The following is a 25665-nucleotide window of genomic DNA, read 5'->3' on the forward strand; positions in this document are numbered from 1 at the left end:
ATAGAATTGAAAATGATTTTTAATTTCTTAAAAAGTTTGTGAGGATTAAATAAGTTAACAAAGGTATAGGCCTTATAGCAACATCTGGAACATACTAAGTCATTAAAAATATTAGGTATTAGTTGCAGTAGTAGAAGTACAAGATTTTTTTTAACCTAAAATCCATAAGTGGGCTTCAAAGTTTCTCTGAAATTCTGTGCAAAAGAAATTACTACAACTAATACCTAATATTTTTAATGACTTAGTATGTTCCAGGTATTGTTATAAGCCCTATACATATGTTAATTTATTTAATCCTCACAAACTCCTTTTGCAGAGAAGGAAATTGAGGCAGAGAGAGGTGTCCTAACTTGCCTGAGATTACATGCAAAGTGTGACTTGAACCCAGGTTGTCTGACTTCAGAGTTCATGCTCTTAACCATGTTAGATTGTTCCTTAATAACTTATCATTTTCTGTAATGGTTTATAAAGACTTTTATACAGATAAATTAGACTTTACCCAAAGTGTACAAGTCATCAATATGCAAACCAGTATTTAGACACTAGTTCTTAAAATAATTTGCCTTTGAACAATTCACTTATAGCAAGGATAATTTTTTTTATTCATAAAAATGTTGATAAGAAATAGAGCAGGCATAAATATGATTAAATTCTATGAAATGTCAAAAAATGGATAGGATAAAATTATATACATGCATACACACACAACTGCCCCATGGCACATGTAATTTAGAAATTTTCAAGGTGTTTTGGTAAAGACAGAAATAAATAATTGCTCATAAAATGTTATAAAACTGGGCTTCCTTGGTGGCGCAGTGGTTGAGAATCTGCCTGCTAATGCAGGGGACACGGGTTCGAGCCCTGGTCTGGGAAGATCCCACATGCCACGGAGCAACTAGGCCCGTGAGCCACAACTACTGAGCCTGCGCGTCTAGAGCCTGTGCTCCGCAACAAGAGAGGCCGCGATAGTGAGGCCCGCGCACCGCGATGAAGAGTGGCCCCCACTTGCCACAACTAGAGAAAGCCCTTGCACAGAAATGAAGACCCAACACAGCCAAAAAAAATAAAAAAATAAATAAATTAATTAATTAAAAAAAATTATAAAAAAAAAAATGTTATAAAACTGCACACTGGTAAGCAAGACCAAAATTTGAAAATTTTATAACTGCAAGTCCTCACTTCTCACTAACTAGTTGTCCTGAGTGACTTAGTCTTTCAAATAATCCATTTTTGATCAACTATTTACTCCCAGACCAAGGTAGATAGGTAATGTTGCCAACTTATCTTCAAGCTAGATACATGAATCTGTGAATTCAAAAAGATTTAAGCCTCTTAAGTGCAGAATATTTAATCATAAAATTTACAGGTGACTCTCCTGGAACTATGCCCACAAGGCAGCATCATTCCATGGCAAACCCTAGGCTGGTATTCTGGATTTGGTGGTGCATACTAATTGACTCACCTAGAGTTCTGCCTCTAGGGAAGGCAGTAAATGGCAGTGCTGGCAGTGCCCCAGGAGAGAACATTTAGAATTCCAATACACTCTTGAAGGGGACTACACATGAGGAATGGCCTCTGTCTTCTCCAGTAAAGGTCCAAAATTTCTGGGCAGGATTTTCTAAAACATTTCAAGGAAGGGTGAACTTTGGGGAACAGGATTTGTGAGCATGAAGTGATGAAGTCTTCCCTGTCTTCTGCCAATTACAGAGCAAGGACCATTACCACTTTTACTCTTGTTACTGAAGGCCAGGTAAATGGTTCAGAGCAATAGCAAAGTGACTGCTGGAATCTTCATAGCCTTGCATCAACAGAAATGTCTATGGAATAAAGAGTGGACAGTCTCACTCAGTGAACTGTTCCCTTCAATAAGGATGTGGCAAACCCATGAGAATACTGTTTATTAGGGCCACATTGAGGGTGGTGACCTATGAGCTAGACTAGATCAGGCTGGGTTGTTATATAAAAGACTGTGCTTAGTGCATTACCAAGTTTCCAAAAGAAAACTTTTTCGAAGGAGATAAAAGATGAGGCAAGAAGTCAAGAGCAGAGATGATCAGAAACAGGTCAGAAAGTAGAGTTTAAGATGTAGTTAGATGAGAAGGTTCAAGTATAGATCATAATCAAAGCAGGGGTTCCAGAAGCTCTAGTATTAGATACAAAATCTAGGTGTGGGAGTCAACTGGCTGGCTTAAGAGCATAGAGCTGGATCAGGCCCTAATAAACCTTTTGGCCCACCCCATCAGGTATTTAGATTAGATTCCCAAGTTAAGAGAAAGAAAAGACACACTAAAACATAAGAATATACAACTCATCTTCCTGGTGTTCAAATATTTATTTTAGGTAGTAAAGGCTTTTATTGTTCTGAACCCTGATTAGAAGTCAAACGATCAAGAACAACTGAAGAAGGAGATTCACGAGCGTGTAAAAAGAACTACAGCACCTTACAAATATCCCAGGAAGGCAGGTATTCTGATTATGAACAATATTTGCTTAGTATTCTGGAAATTTTCAGCTGTTTATGTTTTCCATTTTAATGAACATTCTCCTCAAACATGCTATACCAAATATTCCAAACTCAACTAATGACACGGATAAGAATCAGAATCTTTGAGATTAAAATGAAACCCTTAAACTAATTTGTTGGGTCATTTGGCTTACCTGACTTATAGTAAATACAGTAAGTCCCCTATATTCGAACAAGTTCTGTTTGGAGAGCATGTTCATTAAGTCCAGTTTGTTCGTTAAGTCTAACAAAGTTAGCCTAGGTACCCAACTAACACGATCGGCTATATAGTACTGTACTGTAATAGGTTTATAATACATTTCACACAAATAATACATAAAACAAATACAAAAAATAAAGAAAACATTTTTAATCTTACAGTACAGTACCTTGAAAAGTACAGTAGTACAGTACAACAGCTGGCATACAGGGGCTGGCCTCGAGTGAACAGGCAAAAAGAGTTACTGACTGGAGGAGGGAGAAGAGGTAGAGTGAAGGATTGTCAGCAATAGGAGGCGGAGGGCAAGCTGCAATTTCACTCAGGCCTGATGCTGATGGCACAGGTTCGGGTTCCTTGCTGGAACCAGACGCACGTTCGCATCTTTGAAAGTTCACAAATTGAAGGTTCGTGTGTAGGGGACTTACTGTACTAAATATCAAGAAAAATATCCTCAACAATACCCCTCTGCCTTTTTTGGTTGTTACCAAAAACCCACCCCAATGGGTGTCCTGATTCTTTCACCTAGAGTTCATAATAGAACTTTTATATAATTGACTTTGTCTAAAGGTGAAAACTTCTGGGCTAATTTTCTTCCCTTGATATCTACAGGTAGAATTTATTCAAGAGCTGCCAAAGACTATTAGTGGGAAGACAAAAAGAAATGAACTGAGGAAGAAAAAATGGGAAACAATTTAAATTCATTACTTATCATGGTATCTATAAAATAAGGCTCTGTAAAACCACAAGATTATGAAAAGGTGATTTAAAAATGTGACAGTATGCTTATAAACTAATCAATTTAAAATATCTTGTGGGGCTTCCCTGGTGGCACAGTGGTTGAGAATCTGCCTGCTAATGCAGGGGACTCGGGTTCGAGCCCTGGTCTGGGAAGATCCCACATGCCGCGGAGCAACTAAGCCCGTAAGCCACAATTACTGAGCCTGCGCGTCTAGAGCCTGTGCTCCGCAACAAGAGAGGCCGCGATAGTGAGAGGCCCGCGCACCGCGTTGAAGAGTGGCCCCCGCTTGCCCCAACTAGAGAAAGCCCTCGCACATAAACGAAGACCCAACACAGCCATAAATAAATAAATAAATAAAATATCTTGTGGTTATAACATCATAGGCTGAATTCTGAAATAAAATATTGAGTAAATTCCTCTGCATTAGTGTCAATGTTCTTATAATTTGGTAACATAAATAGAATACCATCAGCTGCCGAGGAATTTTTAAACATATAGTATAGAAGCGTTTCTGAACCAAATCTCTGACCTGTTGGATTTCAAATCTTAGTTGAATAATTCTTCTGATATGTTGACATACAAATCAGAACCAATTTTCAAGGGTTGAAATAAAACTAAAGTTATAAAAGTTTTTAGAAAAACTTAAAATATTAGATTATCATAATTGAAAACAGTCTAGTGATTTTTATTGGTCACATTTTTATTCAAACAATTAAAAATAGTTTAAAATTTGTTTCAAGGTCTAACTGTAAAAGAAGGATATCATATGTTGTACACCTGAAACCAATATAATATTGCATGGCAATTATAATTCAATAAAAAGAAACAAGGATATCATATACTAGTATTGCTGCTTATTATATTTAATCTAATAAATACAGTTTACCAAGTATTTCATTTGTGGTTCTTCAAAAAAGTATGATAAATTTGGCATGGGTTAATATATGAAATATAAATAAAATAGTATAAGACATTATCAGAATACTCATAATGTGTGGGAATTCAAGGGGCAATCAGGATTCATACATGAACAGAAGACAAATTAGATAACTGGTCAATGAAATTAGAAGCCTGTGAAATTCTTTTTTCTATTTTCAGTGTGTGTGTGTGTGTGAGAATGTGTTGAATAGCCTCAGTGTAGCTTGCAGAGCTCAGATACACTATGTCCTCACAACTTGTAGCCCTATACAAATTTTTTTTCTCTTTACTGCAGTAAAAGTCACATTGAGCTAAAAACATAGTTTACATGTAAAAAAAAGTCAATTCCTCATTGAAGGTCTGAGTCTCAATGAATTTTTAGTAGAAAAATCTACATTTCTGTCACAAATATGGCTTGTTTCTGGAGAGTTAAAAGTGAGTCCCCCTGGGGAATGAGACAGAACTATGCTGTTGGCTCTCTCCTTTTGAAGTGTTTGTTCCCATTTGAAATAACCACAACATTTTCTCTTTTCTTGGTACTTCCCAATAGGACAACAATAGAAGACTTTTCCATGGTTCGGTCCATTATTAGAAGCAACAAGTCTCTTAGATCTTCGGCCACACTTGCATAAAGGAGGTGTTATTTTCCCACCCGTCCAAGGATCTTGTACATTAACTGTAGAAGTTAAGATAGAAGGGAGAACCTTCCTGGAAGAACTTCCCCCTGGGGAGCCATTAGATGATGTAGGCTTTTCTTCATGAATAGTGAAGGTCTGTTTTTTTGCTGGTGGGAAAGGTAGGGGACTGGATGGATTCCTCTTAGCACCACCTAAATGAAGAGGATGTTTCCCCAAAACTAAAGGATGAGACATATTGGCATTAACACTGTTGAAGCTCCTTGATTTACATTCAGGTAACTTAAAGTCAAAAGCATCTGAACCTGGATCTTTGGCTTCTTTTATATTATAAATAGTAGTATGTGGACTCTTATATACAATAGACTTAGAGGTATCAGATTTTTGAGGAGTTTCTTCTGTGCCTCCAAAGTTTTCTTGACTTAACATCTCAGATTTTTCTAAAACCATTAATCTTTCTCCAGAATTAAATGAAGTGTCTAAGTTTGAGTCACTAATGGGAGGCATACAATATATATTCTGCTCAGGTTGAGATGATGGCAGTAAAGCTACATCCTCCCAATCAGCCACCATAGGTAAACAATCAAGAGCAGAACTCATTTCCATATCAGAAACATTATTAACAGATGAAATGGTAGTTGAAACAAGTATCAATTCTGAACCAACTGTTGAAGACTCAGAATTGGTATTAAATGCAAGATGTTGGTTTATTTGCTTCTGCATAGGTGTATTCAAACTTGAAGACTGTAACTGCCCCAGAGAGGTCCAGGACTTAGTATTAAAAAGAGATAAACAGCTTTTGACATTCTGAAGACCTGCTTTTCCATTGCCCTTTAGTTGTAACTGATCTTGCTGTACCTTTATAGGAAAATTCACACCAACTGACTTCATTTGAACTTCCTCGTAGGATTTTATTGTATTTTTAGGCTCCCCACCATATATGCTGGGATCATGAATGCTACTGTTGCAGGCTGATATTTCTTCAACTTGATCCATATTCAAATTTCTGGTGAAAATGTTAGGATTCCTCTTAGTGGGAACCTATGATTTCATAGACAAATCCAACAGCTTTAGACATTCTGCATTCATAATTTCTTTAGTACACATTGTATGACAAAAAAGAAAAATGTCATCATTGATTTATAAATGATCGCATACATGACATCTACATTTCAACTTGCCTATGATTACTTCTGGAGTTTGAAATAACAGAATAAAGAGGTAAGACACCACTAACCTTGTTCAAGGACCTTGTAATTTTCATTAAGCAACCATCCCTAATCATTTTCCAAGCAAGAAGGGCAGTATTCCTAGAATCATCCAACCCTGAGGAAAGAGATATCAAACACTGAACTTAGTGGTACCAGTGTAAAGAAATATAGCAAAAAATACCACCACTTAAGCAGACATTGGAACATACTGTTGGTTTTCTGATCATCTACTAATTTTAATCATGAAAAATGGTCTTGTAGAAAGCTGTGGCAGCCTTACCAATGAAAGATTTCTCACATTTACAGAGGAGGAGGTGAAATTTTGTTAGACAGTTCGAAAATATATGACTGAGTCCTGCCCACACTGTCCTGGGAGTGCACGGAGAGTGGCTGCCCATAGGAGACCTACAAGCAGATGCCAGGCCCAGCCCCTGCGGTCCCAGGAGTGCATGGATAACCCTCACCCCTAGGAAGGCCACAAGAAGCCACCAAACCTGCCCCTGCTGTCCTGGGAATGCGTGGAGACCACCTGCCCATACAAGACCCGAGAGCAGGCGCCAAGCCCTGCCCCTACTGTCTCGGGAGTGTGTGAATAGCAGTCACCCATAGGAGACCCATGAGCAGGTATTCATCACTGGTACTGGCCTGTAATTTTCTTTTTTTGTGGTATCGTTGTCTGGTTTTGGTATCAGGGTGATGGTGGCCTCATAGAATGAGTTTGGGAGTTTTCCTTCCCCTGCAATTTTTTGGAACAGTTTCAGAAGGATAGGTGTTAGCTCTTCTCTAAATGTTTGATAGAATTTACCTATGAAACCATCTAGTCCTGGACTTTTGTTCGTTGGGAGTTTTTTAATCACAGTTTCAATTTCATTACTTGTGATTGCTCTGTTCATATTTTCTATTTCTTCCTGGTTCAGTCTTAGGAAGGTACAACTTAGGAAGTTGTACCTTCCTAAGAATTTGGCCATTTCTTACAGGTTGTCCGTTTTATCTGCATACAGTTGCTAGTCTCTTATGATCCTTTGTATTTCTGTGGTGTCAGTTGTAAGTTCTCCTTTTTCATTTCTAATTTTATTGATTTGAGTCCTCTCCCTTTTTTTCTTGATGAATCTGGCTAAACATTTATCAATTTTGTCTATCTTCTCAGAGAACTAGCTTTTAGTTTCACTGATCTTTGCTATTGTTTTCTTCTTCTCTATTTCACTTATTTCTGCTCTGATCTTTATGATTTCTTTCCTTCTACTAAGTTCAGGTTTTGTTTGTTCTTCTTTCTCTAGTTGCTTTAGGTTCCTGAGGTAAGACTGTATTGCTATAAACTTCCCTCTTAGAACTGCTTTTGCTGCATTCCGTAGGTTTTGGATTGTTGTGCTTTTGTTTTCATTTGTCTCTAGTATCATTCTTTAACACCATACACAAAAATAAACTCAAAATAGATTAAAGACCTAAATGTGAGACTGGACACTATCAAACTGTTAGAGGAAAACACAGGCAGAACGCTCTGACATAAATCGCAGCAATATCTTTTTTGATCTGTCTCCCAGAATGATGGAAATAAAAACAAAAATAAAGAAATGGGACCTAATAAAACTCAAAAGCTTTTTCACAGCAAAGGAGACCATAAACGAAACGAAAAGGCAACCCACAGATTAGGAGAAAATGTTTGCCAACAATGTGACTGAGAAGGGATTAGTCTCCAAAATTTACAAACAGCTCATGTGGCTTAATATCAGCAAAACAAACAACCCAATCAAAAAAGGGGCAGAAGGCCTAAATAGACTTTTCTCCAAAAAATATACAGATGGCTAAGAGGCACATGAAAAGATGTTCAACATCCCTAATTATTAGAGAAATGCAAATCAAAACTATGATGAGATATCACCTCACTCCAGTTAGAATGGCTATCATCAAAAAATCCACAAACAATAAATGCTGGAGAAGGTGTGGAGAGAAGGGAACCCTCCTACACTGTTGGTGGGAATGTAAATTGGTGCAGCCACTGTGGAAAACAGTATGGAGGTTCCTTAAAAACCTAAAAATAGAGCTACCATATGATCGTGAAATCCCACTCCTGGCAGGTATCTGGAGAAAAACATGGTCTGAAAGGATACATGCACCCCAATGTTCAGCGTTGTTTCCAAAACATGGAAGCAACCTAAATGTCCACCGACAGAAGAATGTATAAAGAAGATGTGGTACATGTATACAATGGAATATTACTCAGCCATTAAAAAGAATGAAATAATGCCATTTGCAGCAACAGACGGACCTAGAGATTTTCATACTGAGTGAAGTAAGTCAGACAGAGAAAGATGAATATCAAATATCACTTATATGCGGAATCTAAAAAAAAAATGATACAAATGAACTTATTTACAAAACAGAAACAGATTCACAGACTTAGAGAACAAACTTATGATTGGCAGGGGTGAGTGGGGAGAGGGATAGTTAGAGTTTGGAATTCACATGTACACACTGCTACATTTAAAAAGGATAACCGACCACCACAGCAACAGTCAGCTCTACCCACCACCAGAGCCTCCCATCAAGCCTCTTAGATAGCCTCAACCACCAGAGGGCAGACAACAGAAGCAAGAAAAACTACAATCCTGCAGCCTGTGGACCAAAAACCACAGTTACAGAAAGATAGACAAGATGAAAAGGCAGAGGGCTATGTACCAGATGAAGGAACAAGAAAAAACCCCAGAAAAACAACTAAATGAAGTGGAGATAGGCAACCTTCCAGAAAAAGAATTCAGAATAATGATAGTGAAGATGATCCAGGACCTCGGAATAAGAATGGAGGCAAAGATCGAGAAGATGCAAGAAATGATTAACAAAGACCTAGAAGAATTAAAGAACAAACAAACAGAGATGACCAATACAATAACTGAAATGAAAACTACACTAGAAGGAATCAATAGCAGAATAACTGAAGCAGAAGAACGGATAAGTGACCTGGAAGACAGAATGGTGGAATTCACTGCTGCAGAACAGACTAAAGAAAAAAGAATGAAAAGAAATGAAGACAGCCTAAGAGACCTCTGGGACAACATTAAACGCAACAACATTCGCATTATAGGGGTCCCAGAAGGAGAAGAGAGAGAGAAAGGACCAGAGAAAATATCTGAAGAGATTATAGTCGAAAACTTCCCTAACATGGGAAAGGAAATAGCCACCCAAGTCCAGGAAGCGCAGAGAGTCCCATACAGGATAAACCCAAAGAGAAACACGCCGAGACACATAGTAATCAAAGTGGCAAAAATTAAAGACAAAGAAAAATTATTGAAAGCAGCAAGGGAAAAACGACAAATAACATACAAGGAAACTCCCATAAGGTTAACAGCTGATTTCTCAGCAGAAACTCTGCAAGCCAGAAGGGAGTGGCATGATATACTTAAAGTGATGAAAGGGAAGAACCTACAACCAAGATTACTCTACCGGCAAGGATCTCATTTAGATTTGATGGAGAAATCAAAAGCTTTACAGACAAGCAAAAGCTAAGAGAATTCAGCACCACCAAACCAGCTCTACAACAAATGCTAAAGGAACTTCTCTAAGTGGGAAACACAAGAGAAGAAAAGGACCTACGAAAACAAACCCAAAACAATTAAGAAAATGGTCATAGGAACATACATATCGATAATTACCTTAAACGTGAATGGATTAAATGCCCCAACCAAAAGACATAGACTGGCTGAATGGATACAAAAACAAGACCCATATGTATGCTGTCTACAAGAGACCCACTTTAGACCTAGGGACACATACAGACTGAAAGTGAGGGGATGGAAAAAGATATTCCATGCAAATGGAAATCAAAAGAAAGCTGGAGTAGCTATACTCATATCAGATAAAATAGACTTTAAAATAAAGAATGTTACAAGAGACAAGGAAGGACACTACATAATGATCCAGGGATCAATCCAAGAAGAAGATATAACAATTATAAATATGTATGCACCCAACATAGGAGCACCTCAATACATAAGGCAACTGCTAACAGCTATAAAAGAGGAAATCGACAGTAACACAATAATAGTGGGGGGCTTTAACACCTCACTTACACCAATGGACAGATCATCCAAAATGAAAATAAATAAGGAAACAGAAGCTTTAAATGACACAATAGACCAGATAGATTTAATTGATATATATAGGACATTCCATCCAAAAACAGCAGATTACACGTTCTTCTCAAGTGCGCACGGAACATTCTCCAGGATAGATCACATCTTGGGTCACAAATCAAGCCTCAGTAAATTTAAGAAAATTGAAATCATATCAAGCATCTTTTCTGACCACAACGCTATGAGATTAGAAATGAATTACAGGGAAAAAAACGTAAAAAGGACAAACACATGGAGGCTAAACAATACGTTACTAAATAACCAAGAGATCACTGAAGAAATCAAAGAGGAAATCAAAAAATACCTAGAGACAAATGACAATGAAAACACGACGACCCAAAACCTATGGGATGCAGCAAAAGCGGTTCTAAGAGGGAAGCTTATAGCTATACAAGCCTACCTCAAGAAACAAGAAAAATCTCAAGTAAACAATCTAACCTTACACCTAAAGAAACTAGAGAAAGAAGAACAAACAAAACCCAAAGTTAGCAGAAGGAAAGAAATCATAAAGATCAGAGCAGAAATAAATGAAATAGAAACAAAGAAAACAATAGCAAAGATCAATAAAACTAAAAGTTGGTTCTTTGAGAAGATAAACAAAATTGATAAGCCATTAGCCAGACTCATCAAGAAAAAGAGGGAGAGGACTCAAATCAATAAAATCAGAAATGAAAAAGGAGAAGTTACAACAGACACCACAGAAATACAAAGCATCCTAAGAGACTACTACAAGCAACTTTATGCCAATAAAATGGACAACCTGGAAGAAATGGACATATTCTTAGAAAGGTATAACCTTCCAAGACTGAATCAGGAAGAAACAGAAAATATGAACAGACCAATCACAAGTAATGAAATTGAAACTGTGATTAAAAATCTTCCAACAAACAAAAGTCCAGGACCAGACGGCTTCACAGGTGAATTCTATCAAACATTTAGAGAAGAGCTAACACCCATCCTTCTCAAACTCTTCCAAAAAATTGCAGAGGAAGGAACACTCCCAAACTCATTCTATGAGGCCACCATCACCCTGATACCAAAACCAGACAAAGACACTACAAAAAAAGAAAATTACAGACCAATATCACTGATGAATATAGATGCAAAAATCCTCAACAAAATACTAGCAAACAGAATCCAACAACACATTAAAAGGATCATACACCACGATCAAGTGGGATTTATCCCAGGGATGCAAGGATTCTTCAATATACGCAAATCAATCAATGTGATACACCATATTAACAAATTGAAGAATAAAAACCAGATGATCATCTCAATAGATGCAGAAAAAGCTTTTGACAAAATTCAACACCCATTTCTGATAAAAACTCTCCAGAAAGTGGGCATAGAGGGAACCTACCTCAACATAATAAAGGCCATATATGACAAACCCACAGCAAACATCATTCTCAATGGTGAAAAACTGAAAGCATTTCCTCTAAGATCAGGAACGAGACAAGGATGTCCACTCTCACCACTATTATTCAACATAGTTCTGGAAGTCCTAGCCACGGCAATCAGAGAAGAAAAAGAAATAAAAGGAATACAAATTGGAAAAGAAGAAGTAAAACTGTCACTGTTTGCGGATGACATGATACCATACATAGAGAATCCTAAAACTGCCACCAGAAAACTGCTAGAGCTAATTAATGAATATGGTAAAGTTGCAGGATACAAAATTAATGCACAGAAATCTCTTGCATTCCTATACACTAATGATGAAAAATCTGAAAGAGAAATTATGGAGACACTCCCATTTACCATTGCAACAAAAAGAATAAAATACCTAGGAATAAACCTACCTAGGGAGACAAAAGACCTGTATGCAGAAAACTATAAGACACTGATGAAAGAAATTAAAGATGATACCAACAGATGGAGAGATATACCATGTTCTTGGCTTGGAAGAATCAACATTGTGAAAATGAGTATACTACCCAAAGCAATCTACAGATTCAATGCAATCCCTATCAAATTACCAATGGCATTTTTTACGGAGCTAGAACAAATCATCTTAAAATTTGTATGGAGACACAAAAGACCTCGAATAGCCAAAGCAGTCTTGAGGGAAAAAAATGGAGCTGGAGGAATCAGACTCCCTGACTTCAGACTATACTACAAAGCTACAGTAATCAAGACAATATGGTACTGGCACAAAAACAGAAACATAGATCAATGGAACAAGATAGAAAGCCCAGAGATTAACCCACGCACCTATGGTCAACTAATCTATGACAAAGGAGGCAAAGATATACAATGGAGAAGAGACAGTCTCTTCAATACGTGGTGCTGGGAAAACTGGACAGCTACATGTAAAAGAATGAAATTAGAATACTCCCTAACACCATACACAAAAATAAACTCAAAATGGATTAGAGACCTAAATATAAGACTGGACACTATAAAACTCTTACAGGAAAACATAAGAAGAACACTCTTTGACATAAATCACAGCAAGATCTTTTTTGATCCACCTCCTAGAGTAATGGAAATAAAAACAAAAATAAACAAGTGGGACCTAATGAAACTTCAAAGCTTTTGCACAGCAAAGGAAACCATAAACAAGACGAAAAGACAACCCTCAGAATGGGAGAAAATATTTGCAAATGAATCAACGGACAAAGGATTAATCTCCAAAATATATAAACAGCTCATTCAGCTCAATATCAAAGAAACAAACACCCCAATCCAAAAATGGGCAGAAGACCTAAATAGACATTTCTCCAAAGAAGACATACAGACGGCCACGAAGCACATGAAAAGATGCTCAACATCACTAATGATTAGAGAAATGCAAATCAAAACTACAATGAGGTATCACCTCACTCTGGTTAGAATGGGCATCATCAGAAAATCTACAAACAACAAATGCTGGAAAGGGTGTGGAGAAAAGGGAACCCTCTTGCACTGTTGGTGGGAATGTAAATTGATACAGCCACTATGGAGAACAGTATGGAGGTTCCTTAAAGAACTAAGAATAGAATTACCATATGACCCAGCAATCCCACTACTGGGCATATACCCAGAGAAAACCGTAATTCAAAAAGACACATGCACCCGAATGTTCATTGCAGCACTATTTACAATAGCCAGGTCATGGAAGCAACCTAAATGCCCATCAACAGACGAATGGATAAAGAAGTTGTGGTACATATATACAATGGAATATTACTCAGCCATAAAAAGGAACGAAATTGAGTCATTTGTTGAGACGTGGATGGATCTAGAGACTGTCATACAGAGTGAAGTAAGTCAGAAAGAGAAAAACAAATATCGTATATTAATGCATGTATGCCGAACCTAGAAAAATGGTACAGATGAGCCAGTTTGCAGGGCAGAAGTTGAGACACAGATGTAGAGAATGGACATATGGACACCAAGGGGGGAAAACTGCGGTGGGGTGGGGATGGTGGTGTGCTGAATTGGGCGATTGGGATTGACATGTATACACTGATGTGTATAAATCTGATGCCTAATAAGAACCTGCAGTATAAAAAAACAAACAAAACAACTAATACTAAACTTTCATTGGGTTATTTGTATGGAAATACGTTAATATAAATGTTTCAGACATTACATGAAATTTCAAAAAAAAAAAAAAAAAAGGATAACCAACAAGGACCTCCTGCATAGCACAGGGAACCCTGCTCTATATTATGTAACAACCTAAATGGGAAAAGGATATGAAAGAGAATAGACACATGTATATGTATTACTGAATCACTTTGCTGTACACCTGAAACTAGCACAACATTGTTAATCAACTATACTCCAGTATAAAATAAAAAGGTAAAAAAAAAACAACCCTATAGGGTCATCTCAATAGATGCAGAAAAAGCTTTTGACAAAATTCAACATCCATTTATAATAAAAGCTCTCCAGAAAGTGGGAATAGAGGGAAATTACCTCAACATAATAAAGGCCATATATGACAAACTCAAAGCTAACATCATTCTCAATGGTGAAAAGCTGAAAGCATTCCCTCTAAGATCAGGAACAAGGCAAGGCTGTCCACTCTTGCCACTTCTATTCAACATAGTTTTGGAAGTCCCAGCCACAGCAATCAGAGAAGAAAAAGAAATAAAAGGAATCCAAATTGGAAAAGAAGAAGTAAAACTGATACTGTTTGCAGATGATGTGATACTATGCATAGAAAATTCTAAAGATGCTACCAGAAAACTACTAGAGCTCATTGATGAATTTGGTAAAGATGCAGGATACAAAATTAATGCACAGAAATCTCTTGCACTCCTATACACTAACAACAAAAGATCAGAAAGAGAAATTCAGGAAACAATCCCATTTACCATTGCATCAAAAAGAATAAAATACCTAGGAATAAACCTACCCAAGGAGACAAAAGACCTGTACTCAGAAAACTATAAGAAACTGATGAAAGAAATCAAAGATGACACAAACAAATGGAAAGATATACTGTGTTCTTGGATTGGAAGAATCAATATTGTTCAAAATGACTATATTACCCAAAGCAAGCTACAGTTTCAATGCAATCCCTACCAAATTATCAATGGCATTTTTCACAGAATTAGAACAAAAATTTTAATTTGTATGGAAACACAAAGACCCTGAAGAGCCACAGCAATCTTGAGAAAGAAAAAGGGAGCTGGAGGAATCAAGCTCCCTGACTTCAGACTATACTACAAAGCTACAGTAAGCAAAACAGTATTACACTGGCACAAAAGCAGATATATAGATCAATGGAACAGGATAGAAAGCCTAGAAATAAACTCACGCATCTATGGTCAATGAATCTTTGACAAAGGAGGCAAGAATATACAATGGAGAAAAGACAGTCTCTTCAATAAGTGGTGCTGGAAAAACTGGACAGCTACATGTAAAAGAATGAAATTAGAACATTCTCTAACACCGTATACAAAAATAAACTCAAAATGGATCAAAGATCTAAATGTAAGGCTGGATACTATAAAACAGAGGAAAACCTACGCAGAACACTCTTTGACATAAATTGCTGCAATATTTTTTTTGATCTGCCTCCTAAAGTAATGAAAATAAAAACAAAAATAAACAATTGGGACCTAATTAAACTCAAAAGCTTTTGCACAGCAAAGGAAACCATAAACAAAACAAAAAGACAACCCACAGAATTGGAGAAAATATTTGCAAACAAAGCGACCTACAAGGGATTAATCTCCAAAATACACGAACAGCTCAAGCAGCTCTATGTCAAAAAAAACCCAAACAACCCAAATGAAAAATAGGCAGAAGACCAAAATAGACATTTCTCCAAAGAAGACATACCGATGGCCAAAAAGCACATGAAAAGATGTTCAACATCACTAATTATCAGAGAAATTCAAGTCAAAACTACAGTGAGGTATCATCTCACACCGGTAAGAATGGCCATCATCAAACAGTCTACAAACAGTAAATGCTGGAAAAGGTGTGGAGAAGAGGGAACCCTCCTACACTGTTGGTGGGAATGTAAATTGGTACAACCACTATGGAGAACAGTATGGAGGTTTCTTAAAAAACTAAAAATAGAACTACCATATGATCCAGCAATCCCACTCCTGGGCATATATCCAGAGATAACCATAATCTGAAAAGATACATGCACCCCAATGTTCAGTGCAGCACTGTTTACAATAGCCAAGACATGGAAGCAACCTAAATGTCCATCAACAGAGGAATACATAAAGAAGATGTGGTACATATATACAGTGGAACATTACTCAGTCATAAAAAAGAATGAAATAATGCCATTTGAAACAACATGGATGGACCTAGAGATTATCATACTAAGTGAAGTATGTCAGACAGAAAAATACAAAATATCGTATGATACTGGTCATATGTGGAATCTAATTTAAAAAAAAAGATACAAATGAACTTATTTACAAAATAGAAACAGACTTACAGATATCGAAAAAACCTTATGGTTACCAAAGGGGAAACATTGGGGGGAGGTATAAATCAGGAGCTTGGGATGAACATACACACACTACTATATATAAGATAGATAACCAACAAGGACCCACTGTATAGCACAGGGAACTCTACTCAATATGCTGTGATAACCTATATGAGAAAAGTATCTAAAAAAGAATGAATATATGTATATGTATATATGAATCACTTTGCTGTACACCTGAAACTAGCACAACATTGTAAATCAACTATATTCCAAAATTAAAAATAAAAAAATATATATGACCAACATTCTGTAGGGACCATGTTTTATGAGTAATCTAATAGCCTTGTTCAGTTTTTTCCCTAGTCCACTGTATTATTTGGGCATTTGTTTATAATCTCCATTTGATTTGGCTAATTCTTTTCATTCTTTTTAGCAAGTAGAAAGCCACTACATGACAGTCTTTATCTTACAATATTTTATGAAAGTGGTAATTTGAAAATCTTGGAAACAATTTGAATTGTATAGATTAGGGCTTTTTTCAGGCTGAAGGATATTCTTTGTTAATGACATCATCAAAAAATGAAGTTCAAATGAAAGATTGTATAAAGATAGAATGACTTACATAATAAAATTTTAAATTATACTAACCGAAATGTTCTCGTCCCAAGAATTCTATTCCCACCTCCTGCAGGGCACCACTTAGTCCTTTTGGTTTTCTCCTATAGAAAATCTAGTCAAATAAAAGACAATATGTCTTAAAAAATGATTACTATTTGAAAGGCTATGTATTTTTTTTTAAGTTTTTTTAAAAAAAATATTTATTTATTTGGCTGCGCAGGGTCTTAGTCACGGGATCTTTGTTGCAGTACGTGGGATTTTTAGCTGTGGCATGTGGGATCTAGCTCCCTGACCAGGGATTGAACCTGGGCCCCCTGCATTGGGAGCGTGGAGTCTTAACCACTGGACCACCAGGGAAGTCCCTTAGGGGCTAGGTATTAACCATTTACTTCTCATAATTTTTATTCTATTAGATTTGGAATGTGCTTATTTTTGTGTTGTTCTATATATTTTAAGAAAAGTATTTATGTGAATGTTTCAAAGCAAAATATTTTGTTTGCAGAAACTCATACCCATGCGTGGGATAAAGTTTAATCATTTTTCAACAGAAAGAAAGTGAACATGCCCCCATCTTTGACCCTTACCTTGTAAGTTACTCTGAGATCAATCCAAGAATTAAGGAACACAGGTTTCAGCAACTGTTTTCTTTTACACTCATACTCCAGGCAAACCCCCAAGTCCCAGTCTGCATTAAGTATATTAAAATAGAACAAAGTCAATGATGGCAGCAGTTTTTACTTATGCTATCATTTACAAATAAAATGGTGAAAGATGATATAAAACAGAATAGCAGGACTTAGAATAATATATGAAAGCATATATTATACTATAATAGTATACTATATTTTAAATATAATATATACTACATATGGTATATATAACATACTATATAATATATAAAAGAAGAGTAAAATTTAATTGCCCTGGTAATATCTAACAATTATTCATAACTTACTATTAAGAAATTAGGTTGGTAACTAAGTTTCAAAATGATTTCTTAAAAACCCACTAAAACACACTGATACTTCAGAAAGAAGAGTAAGGTGTCACATTACAAGGTCTAGATGGAAAAGATTATCTGCTTTCAACATTCTAGAAAATATTAATGTAATTGAGAAACCAAACATCTTAACAGGGACCCTTTTGAGCTATACCCCACAGGCCTGCAAGCCCTGTACTTGCCCAACCTCACGACAGAATAAGGAGCCCGAATCAGTGACACAGACATCAAGGATTTAATGAACAGGGGGAACATACATGTCTGAAGCAAGGTCTTAGAGCGACACTCCACCACGTGAAGCAGATGGCAGCAGTCTTCTGCTAAGTGTTACCAGTCACAGGGGGAACTGACATCAGGTTGGCTCATGGGTTCCCAGGGAAACCAGCTGAGGAGCAAGCCCTTATGCCCCTTTGATAAGCTATCATGGTGGAGATATTCTGATCTAAAGATTAGAACAATCACTAGCTGGGGCCAGGGGCAAGTATGTATTAAGAGGGGAGGTCAGTCATGTGAGTAGGGTGTAAGTAAAGCAGGGACTGGTCAATCAGGGGATGTACAGAGAACAAGAGAACAGCCATCTTGAGTGGCCTGATCATACAGACCCAAGACTATCAGTGCTATGCTATCAATGGCACAGCATTGCTATCAATGACTATTAATGGGAATGCTCTAACATGGGCATAGAAAAGGTCTACTTTAAATGGCCCATTTTTCCCTTGATGTCTACATTAGAAGTGTGAAAGTATAAAAGCAAAGGTTGTGAGTTGAATAGGGACTCTTTTTTTCCAAAGTTGTAGAAAATAGCATGCTAAGAGTTTTCACCAGTCTTTGCCTGGATTCAGGAGAACAGAGAGGAGCAGTCTAGAAAGATTCTTTAAAGTTAGGGCTTAAATTTTTAAGGCATTTAAAAAATTTTAAATATGAATAAATTTACTTTTCTTGGTTAACATCTGCTAGACACTTAGATTTCTTTTCGTGGCCCAGGAAGCTAACAAGTATAATTCCTACCAGAGATAAAGAATTACATGGTGGCAACACTACTCATTTATGATTGATAGATACAACATTTTTTTTTTTACCTGACCAAGTAACAAATGCACATAATTTTACTTCAGAGGTAGAAATATCTGTAACCCTAGTAGCAAAAATAATTTTCTTCTGTTGCTGAATCTTCTGAATCCATTTACAGAACTGAGATAAGCAAATCTTCAGAGGGACTCCTTCATCAACTTGAGCCTGAATAGAGTCATAAAATCTGAATTCAACAACAGAATTCCATAATTATTAAGCACATAAGTAGGCAGTGTTGGGGGGATATACAACAAAAAAGAAGAAATTCTAACTGGCAAAGAGTTCATCTAGTGAAAAGATGTTAAAACACATGGGAGAGAAATAATATAATGGTTAGAATTCTGCAAGGTAAGAAAAATTCGGTTGATCAATCTAAATCACACAGAAATACAATAAATATATCTCGAGCGACAGAAATTTGATGTCACTTAATTTCCATAAAATATGGAAATTGATATACATCTTTATAACACTATTCGTTCTTTCTTTCTTTTTTTTTTTTTTGGCCACACCACGTGGGATCTTAGTTCCCTGACCAGGGATCGAACCTGTGCCCTCGAGGTACAGCGTCTTAACCACTGGACCGCCAGTACAGCGTCTTAACCACTGGGAAGTCCAATTCTTTCTAATTTTTAAAGATTCCAATGGGCTTCTGGAGGGGACATTATTTCTCCTAACAGTGAATAAATCTAATTGCAAATGGCATATAGCTTTTATTTTCTTTTTGAAACTGATTTCTGAATTTTAATAGCTGCATCTCGCCTGCTTGTTTTTTGTTGGGGTGGGAGGATGAGAAGAGAAGTGAGGAAAAGAGAAGGGCATACCTGCTTTATGCCTGTTAGTTCCATGCAAAATTCAGAAAGAATTGGATGCTCCTGAGGCTGAACATAAGCATGGAACTCAGATTCAATCTCTCCAGTTGATGTGTTTAGCAATATAGCTGGAAATTCAACTACATGAAAGAATCATCAATTGACACTTGAATATACAATTGTTAAATTAATGCTGCAATCACTCTAAATTAAATATATATTACCATCATATAGCATTCATTATTAAACAATCATTGTTTTAGTAAAAGCATATTAAAATGAACAAAGCAGTGTAATGTAATGGTTAAAGTTATGCCAAAGAATAAGTCAAACTATTAAAGTTACAGGTATATCTACTTAAAACTCTTGAATATATTTCCATAATTAAATATGAAGACCATATGAAAATTGAAACATACTTCTTTTTGCAAAGGCATTATGTTTTTTTCAGTTTCTATGCAATTGAGATTTTGTATACAATCCTAAAACAATTATTTTATATGATGACACATTTAGGTATTAGGTTTTTGGGTTTTTTGGTCAAGTCAGATTTTATAGTAAATTACCAATTCATAGATCATTTTGTTTTCTTTAACTGTTAACTGTTTTATATCTATAAACTTTAAAGTAACTTATCTAGTGTTACCTTTGGCCATTCGCAGTCAAGTTCAGACTTACTTATTTCCTGGCTACGGTGGCGTTTCCCATCATTCCAACAAGTCGACTCAAAATCAATGACAATTAAGTAGTCAAACAACTGCTCTGTAAAAGATCAGAGTGTCCTTATGTTTTACCAGTGTTAAAAATACGAGGCTACAGAAAATAAAGAAATGAAGCACACTACTTACTAGATTTGCTTCTTCCTAGATTTCCATTTGCCGGTGCACTTGACTTTCTCCTAATTAATCCAAGCTGCCTAAAAATGTAAAACAATCCAGGTATGCTCAACAAACTCATTCATACTCCTGCTTATATAAGCTAACAAACTGATGGTATAACCCTCATTATTAATGGATTAATGTATTGTGATTGAGAGGAAATTGAACTAGACTGGTTCTTTGCACTCTTTTGACTTTAGCAGTCATTCTACCTGCATGGGCCTCAAAGTGCATATTTGTAAACTTAGACCAATTATCTGTGCTCCCCTTATTTTACAGTAATACTGAGGAACTCAAGTGATTTTAAAGATGCATTGAAAAGCTAAGTTATTTTTGCTTTTGCATTTTTCAAGCCCTTGCTATGTGTACAGCACAGCTGAGAGGAGACAGGGCAGGTCCAGTCTTCTAGGAGCTTAAAATATCTGGGTAAAGAAACTAGATATCCATAGCAAACTACTGAAAGGTAATATATGATAAAGGATCCTTAAGGGCAATATGCTAAGTCCACAGAAAGGGAAGAGCTTGTTATCTGAAAACTGTGCTCCCCTCTTGGTGGCTGTCAAGCCAAAAGACACAACCAAGGCAAAGAGTGGGAGAAGGGGTTCTTCCCTGGTGGCTCAGTGGCTAAGAATCCGCCTGCCAGTGCAGGGAACACGGGTTCGAGCCCTGGTCCGGGAAGATCCCACATGCCGTGGAGCAACTAAGCCCGTGCGCCACAACTACTGAACCTGTGCTCTAGAGCCGGTGAGCCGCAACTACTGAGCCCGCGTGCCACAACTACTGAAGCCCACACGCCTAGAGCCTGTGCTCCGCAACAAAGGCAAGCCACAGCAATGAGAAGCTAGCGCACCGCAATGAAGAGTAGCCCCCGCTCGCCACAACTAGAGAAAGCCCGCGTGCAGCAACCAAGACCCAACGCAGCCAAAAATAAATGATAAAATAAAATAAATTAATTTTTAAAAAAAAGAGCAGGAGAGGGAAGGATTTATTACGTGCAGCAAGGAAGTAGAACAGCGGGGATCCTTTCCAAAGCAGTGTTTCTCTCAACTGCAAAATTGGGGAAGTTTTCAGCTAAGGGTACATGCATATTCATGAAAGATTCCAAGCTTTAGCTGATAGAAGTCAAGAGGGTCAAAAAAGGTCAACATCAACATCCCTTGGGTTCCAGCTGATCTGGTGGTTGAGCGTCTCAGGCTAATCTTTACCACTTAACTAGGAGTCTTTTTTTTTTTTGGCCGCACCACGTGGCTTGCAGGATCTTAGTTACTCAACCAGGGATCGAACCCGTGCCCGCTGCAGTGGAAGCGTGAAGCCCTAACCGCTGGACCACCAGGAAATTCCCAGAACCAGTGGTCTTTACAACTAATATATTATCTTTGCCACTGTTGCTTCTCTTGCCTAACAGTCGTTTGTTTCTGCATTCTTTTGTTCCTTTAAGATCATTACTTACTGAGACCTCTTCAAGGACAAGCATTGTGTCCAGGCTTAGATTACAAAATGGCTTCGGCCAAAAATGGCTTCTGTTATGTTAAGAAAGCCATGCCTGGTTCTCTTTCTCCAGGGAACCCCTACCCTAACTGCTTACATGCTTACTGAGGTCCTAAGTGCCCTGAGACAAAACTACTGTGCTAAGTAGAGTTTAACTAGGTAGACACCTCCTGTTCTAGTTTTTTGTTTGACCTGTGATGGGGAGTTGAGAATAATGGCTAACACCTACTGACTGCTTACTACATAGTAGGCACTGAACTAAGATGGTGACCTCCTTTCATCCTCAACAACTGTACAAAGTAGTCACTTTTGCTACCTATATTTAATGGATAAGAAAACGAACTCAGCAATTTGCCAGAAAACACATATTACGTCTGTGAACCCAGGATCATCCAACTGTGAAACCCATGCTATTCACTAATGCATTATACTGCTTCTATTAATCACAAACGTTAACAGCGTGTCCAAGAATGAGGAAAAAGGCCACAATGATTCTCCCTGTGAATTAAACGGATCACGAGTAAGTGGTGGGGTGAACGGCTTGATGAGTGCGGTCCGGGCTCCCTGCGACCTCCGAACGGCCCTCCAGGGTCGTTCTTAATAGTTTCCCGAAGCCTGGTATAGGCAGACTGTGGCTCAAGGGCACAGAGTCGAGAGCCTTGGTCCTTCCACGCTCGCGCAGAGGGCTGCCTGAGGCTCGAGACTGAGGTCCAGGCAGAGACCTTTCAGCCCGGGCCGGCCAGAACAGGTTGGGATGCCCGAGCTGCAGAGAACGGAGGCTGACACTGCGCACTCTGACGCGAACGCCAGCGCCGGACCGGGACCGACCCCCGCGCCGCCCGGAGCCCCCTAGCGTACCGTGCAAGCCTCTTGGTCGCCATTCCCGACGCTCCTTTCTCTTCACAGCCCAACTGCCGGAAGTCGGAAGTCGCTGTACTCCCACTTCCGGCCCATTCAAACGCTGCGCGCCGCAGAGGAGGCAGCGAAGCGATCGGCTGCGCCCAAGGCTGAGGCAGCTGCTGGGGTTGTCGGTGCTCTCCGCCCTGCTTCTCTTCCGCGTCTTCGGGGAATCTGTGGGGTGGGGAGTGGTTTTAGCAGGGAAGCAGCTAGACAGCGCCCCCCTTCCCTCTTTTCCAACGGGCGGAGGCGAGTTTGCGGTTGGGGAAGCGTATCGAATCCGGCCTCTGGCGTCGACTGTAAAGCCGTTTGGCTTGGTGCGGCGTGGTTTTCTGCGCCGCGTTAACGGGGAAGACCGTTGGCACCCTCTCTTTCCGCGGCGGGCGGGGAGCGCTTCGTAAACTGAATTAAGGAGAAGATCTGAGGAGGGTTGTAGGCTGTCGAAGCCCTTGTGCTCCCCACTCAGGAGACGGCCCGGGCCATCTGGGCGTCGTGGTTTTCTCATCTCTAACTGATCTTTCTCCACAGGCTCATGGAGCCAGAGAAGGAAAGGACCGGGAGGACCCCCAAGAAGGGCAGGAAGAGGAGGCGGGTCCCGAATAAGCCGGTCGGGGCGTCTGAGGTGATGAGAGACCGTTGGGATCTTGAGGAGAGGCAGCAGCCCGAGGCCAAGGTGAGCAACGGGGGATCCCGAATGGGCGGCCCGAGGCAGTTTGGAGCTCCCAAATGATAATACAATACCACATACCTTAGGGCTGATATTGGCGGTTTAAAACAGGTGTTGTGCCTGGCACACGGGAAGCATGTTCGTTCAACAGATATTTATTGAAGTCTTCTGTGTGCCAGGAATTGCTCTAGCTTCTGGAAGTATCCCAGTGCATAAAAGCACAAAATCCCCTGCCCTCGTGCAGTTTACATTCCCAGAGGGGAATAAGATTGATGATCATCTCTATCATTTATTGAGAGCTAAATAATGCCTTTCATCCCTTTAGTCATCAGATTTCTATTGTCTTCCTTGGCACTTGGGGTACATCAGTGAATAAACAGAGATCGCTACTACCTTTCTAGTGGAGAGAGAAAGAAGATAAACAATAGATAATGATAAATCAGTTATACAGAAGGGAATTAGTGCTATGAAAACGTTTTTTAAATGGGATTCCTTTTTCTTTTTTTTTGCCGTATCCGATTGGCAAAGCAATTTTTTAAAGGTTAACGTGGTGGAAAGTCGAAGGAAGTTGACAATCTCATCACTTTATTTTGAAACAAACTTAAAGAAAATTTGCAAGGACAGTATCAAAAACTACCCCCCAGCCAACATTTGAAAGTACTGTAGTTGCTAACAGAATGCCTCCCCCCACCCATATTCTAGTGTTTACATATTTCCTACAAACAATCTACATAACTAAAATGCAGCCATCAAAATCAGGAAATAACATGGCTATATTGCTACCATCTAATACTCAGACCCCATTCAAGTTTCTCCAGTTGTTCTAATAATGTCCTTTTTAGCAATAAGATCAAGTCTAGAATCATGTGTTACAGTTAGTTGTCATGTCTCCTTCAATCCAAACAACTGTTCAGTCTTTTCTTTGACATTTGTGACATTACTACCTTTGAAGAATCCTGGACCAGCTATTTTGTAGAAGTTAGGTTTGTTTGTTTCCTCATTAATTAGATTCAGATTATACATCTTTGGCAGGAATATCACAGAAGTGATATTCTGTTCTCTTGTATTTTATCAGGTTGTACACAAGTTTGATTTGTCCCATTACTGGTGGTGTTAACCCTGATAACTTGATTAAGAACGTGTGTGCTAAACTTCTCTAAAGTTACTCTTTTTCTCTGTTATTTTGTGGGGAGATGCTTCCTCATTAAACTTGCAGTTTATTCATTTTTTTATTAGTATGAATTTGTGGATACCTGTTTTATTCATTGAGTTATAATCCATTACTATATTTATTTTGCTGCTCAAAATATCCCAGATTTGGCCATTAAGCTAGCTTCTGTGTCCCTTTAACATGACCCCATCATGCTTGAGCATTTCCTTATTTTTCTGGCACAAAAAGATGTTCCAGACTCTTCTGTGCTTTCCCTGCCCCAGCCCTGGAATCAGCCACTTCTTCCAGGAGACTTAGTTCTTTTTAGTGGAGAGTGACATTTAGAAATCAAGATCTGGGTGCTAGATGTGTTTATTGCTATTGGTATGTCACTAATCCCAAAAAGAGAGCTAGGAAATATCTGTGTATATGTTTATACACACATACGTATGTTTACATTTAAATATTTTTCTGTATACATATTGAAAAACTGAATTCATATCAATATCTCTACTTCCAATCCAATTCCACAGGGTTCATTCTAGTTTTCTCCCTTTTCATATTTATAACTTCCTTATATAACAGTGAGAAACCTGACTCCCATTATCTTAGTATATTTGATCAGTCCCCATTGCTGCCATTGCCCTACACCCTCACACCTTCCTTACCCTGCTTGGGCCCTTGTCATTCTGCATCTTATACCAGGTGACTCTCCTATGTGAATGCCTTCATTGCTGCTGTGACAAGCTACTACCCTCATCCTTCTCACATGGACACCCGCACCCTTTTCAGGCTTTGAATTCGGTGACAGCCCTATTTGTCCCTCAGCATT

The 25665-nt window shown here is 38.3% G+C and overlaps 3 protein-coding genes across 4 annotated transcripts in view; 2 read left to right on the plus strand and 1 right to left on the minus strand.

The window, feature by feature from the left end:
- The window catches only part of ACSM3 (acyl-CoA synthetase medium chain family member 3), a 28827-nt gene extending 25408 nt beyond the window's left edge, over nt 1-3419 (plus strand). Inside the window, 2 exon segments of the mRNA XM_068524783.1 lie at nt 2341-2464; nt 3337-3419. Coding sequence (XP_068380884.1) covers nt 2341-2464; nt 3337-3419 — 207 coding nt within the window.
- Nucleotides 3420-4371: 952 nt separating this feature from the next.
- ERI2 (ERI1 exoribonuclease family member 2) lies at nt 4372-23055 on the minus strand. Of its 2 annotated transcripts, XM_068524622.1 has the most exons (9): nt 22978-23055; nt 20602-20669; nt 20432-20515; nt 19766-19893; nt 18950-19106; nt 17455-17555; nt 16901-16982; nt 6253-6341; nt 4372-6056 (listed from the first exon to the last, which is right to left on the minus strand). In XM_068524622.1, exons 1-9 carry the CDS (start codon nt 22998-23000, stop codon nt 4722-4724), a joined length of 2067 nt encoding a protein of 688 aa, XP_068380723.1. In that variant the 5' UTR covers nt 23001-23055; the 3' UTR covers nt 4372-4721. The 2 variants fall into 2 exon arrangements, with proteins under 2 accessions (XP_068380723.1, XP_068380724.1); XM_068524623.1 differs by lacking the exons at nt 20602-20669; nt 22978-23055 and having other exon boundaries at nt 20400-20515.
- A 93-nt stretch (nt 23056-23148) lies between these two features.
- Nucleotides 23149-25665, plus strand: part of REXO5 (RNA exonuclease 5) — a 48077-nt gene continuing 45560 nt past the window's right edge. The window contains 2 exon segments of the mRNA XM_068524395.1: nt 23149-23197; nt 23545-23689. Of these exon segments, the coding sequence (XP_068380496.1) occupies nt 23549-23689 (141 nt within the window). The 5' untranslated portion in view covers nt 23149-23197; nt 23545-23548.

The sequence above is a fragment of the Eschrichtius robustus genome, chromosome 16 (assembly GCF_028021215.1).
Source record: "Eschrichtius robustus isolate mEscRob2 chromosome 16, mEscRob2.pri, whole genome shotgun sequence".
Taxonomy (NCBI): domain Eukaryota; kingdom Metazoa; phylum Chordata; class Mammalia; order Artiodactyla; family Eschrichtiidae; genus Eschrichtius; species Eschrichtius robustus.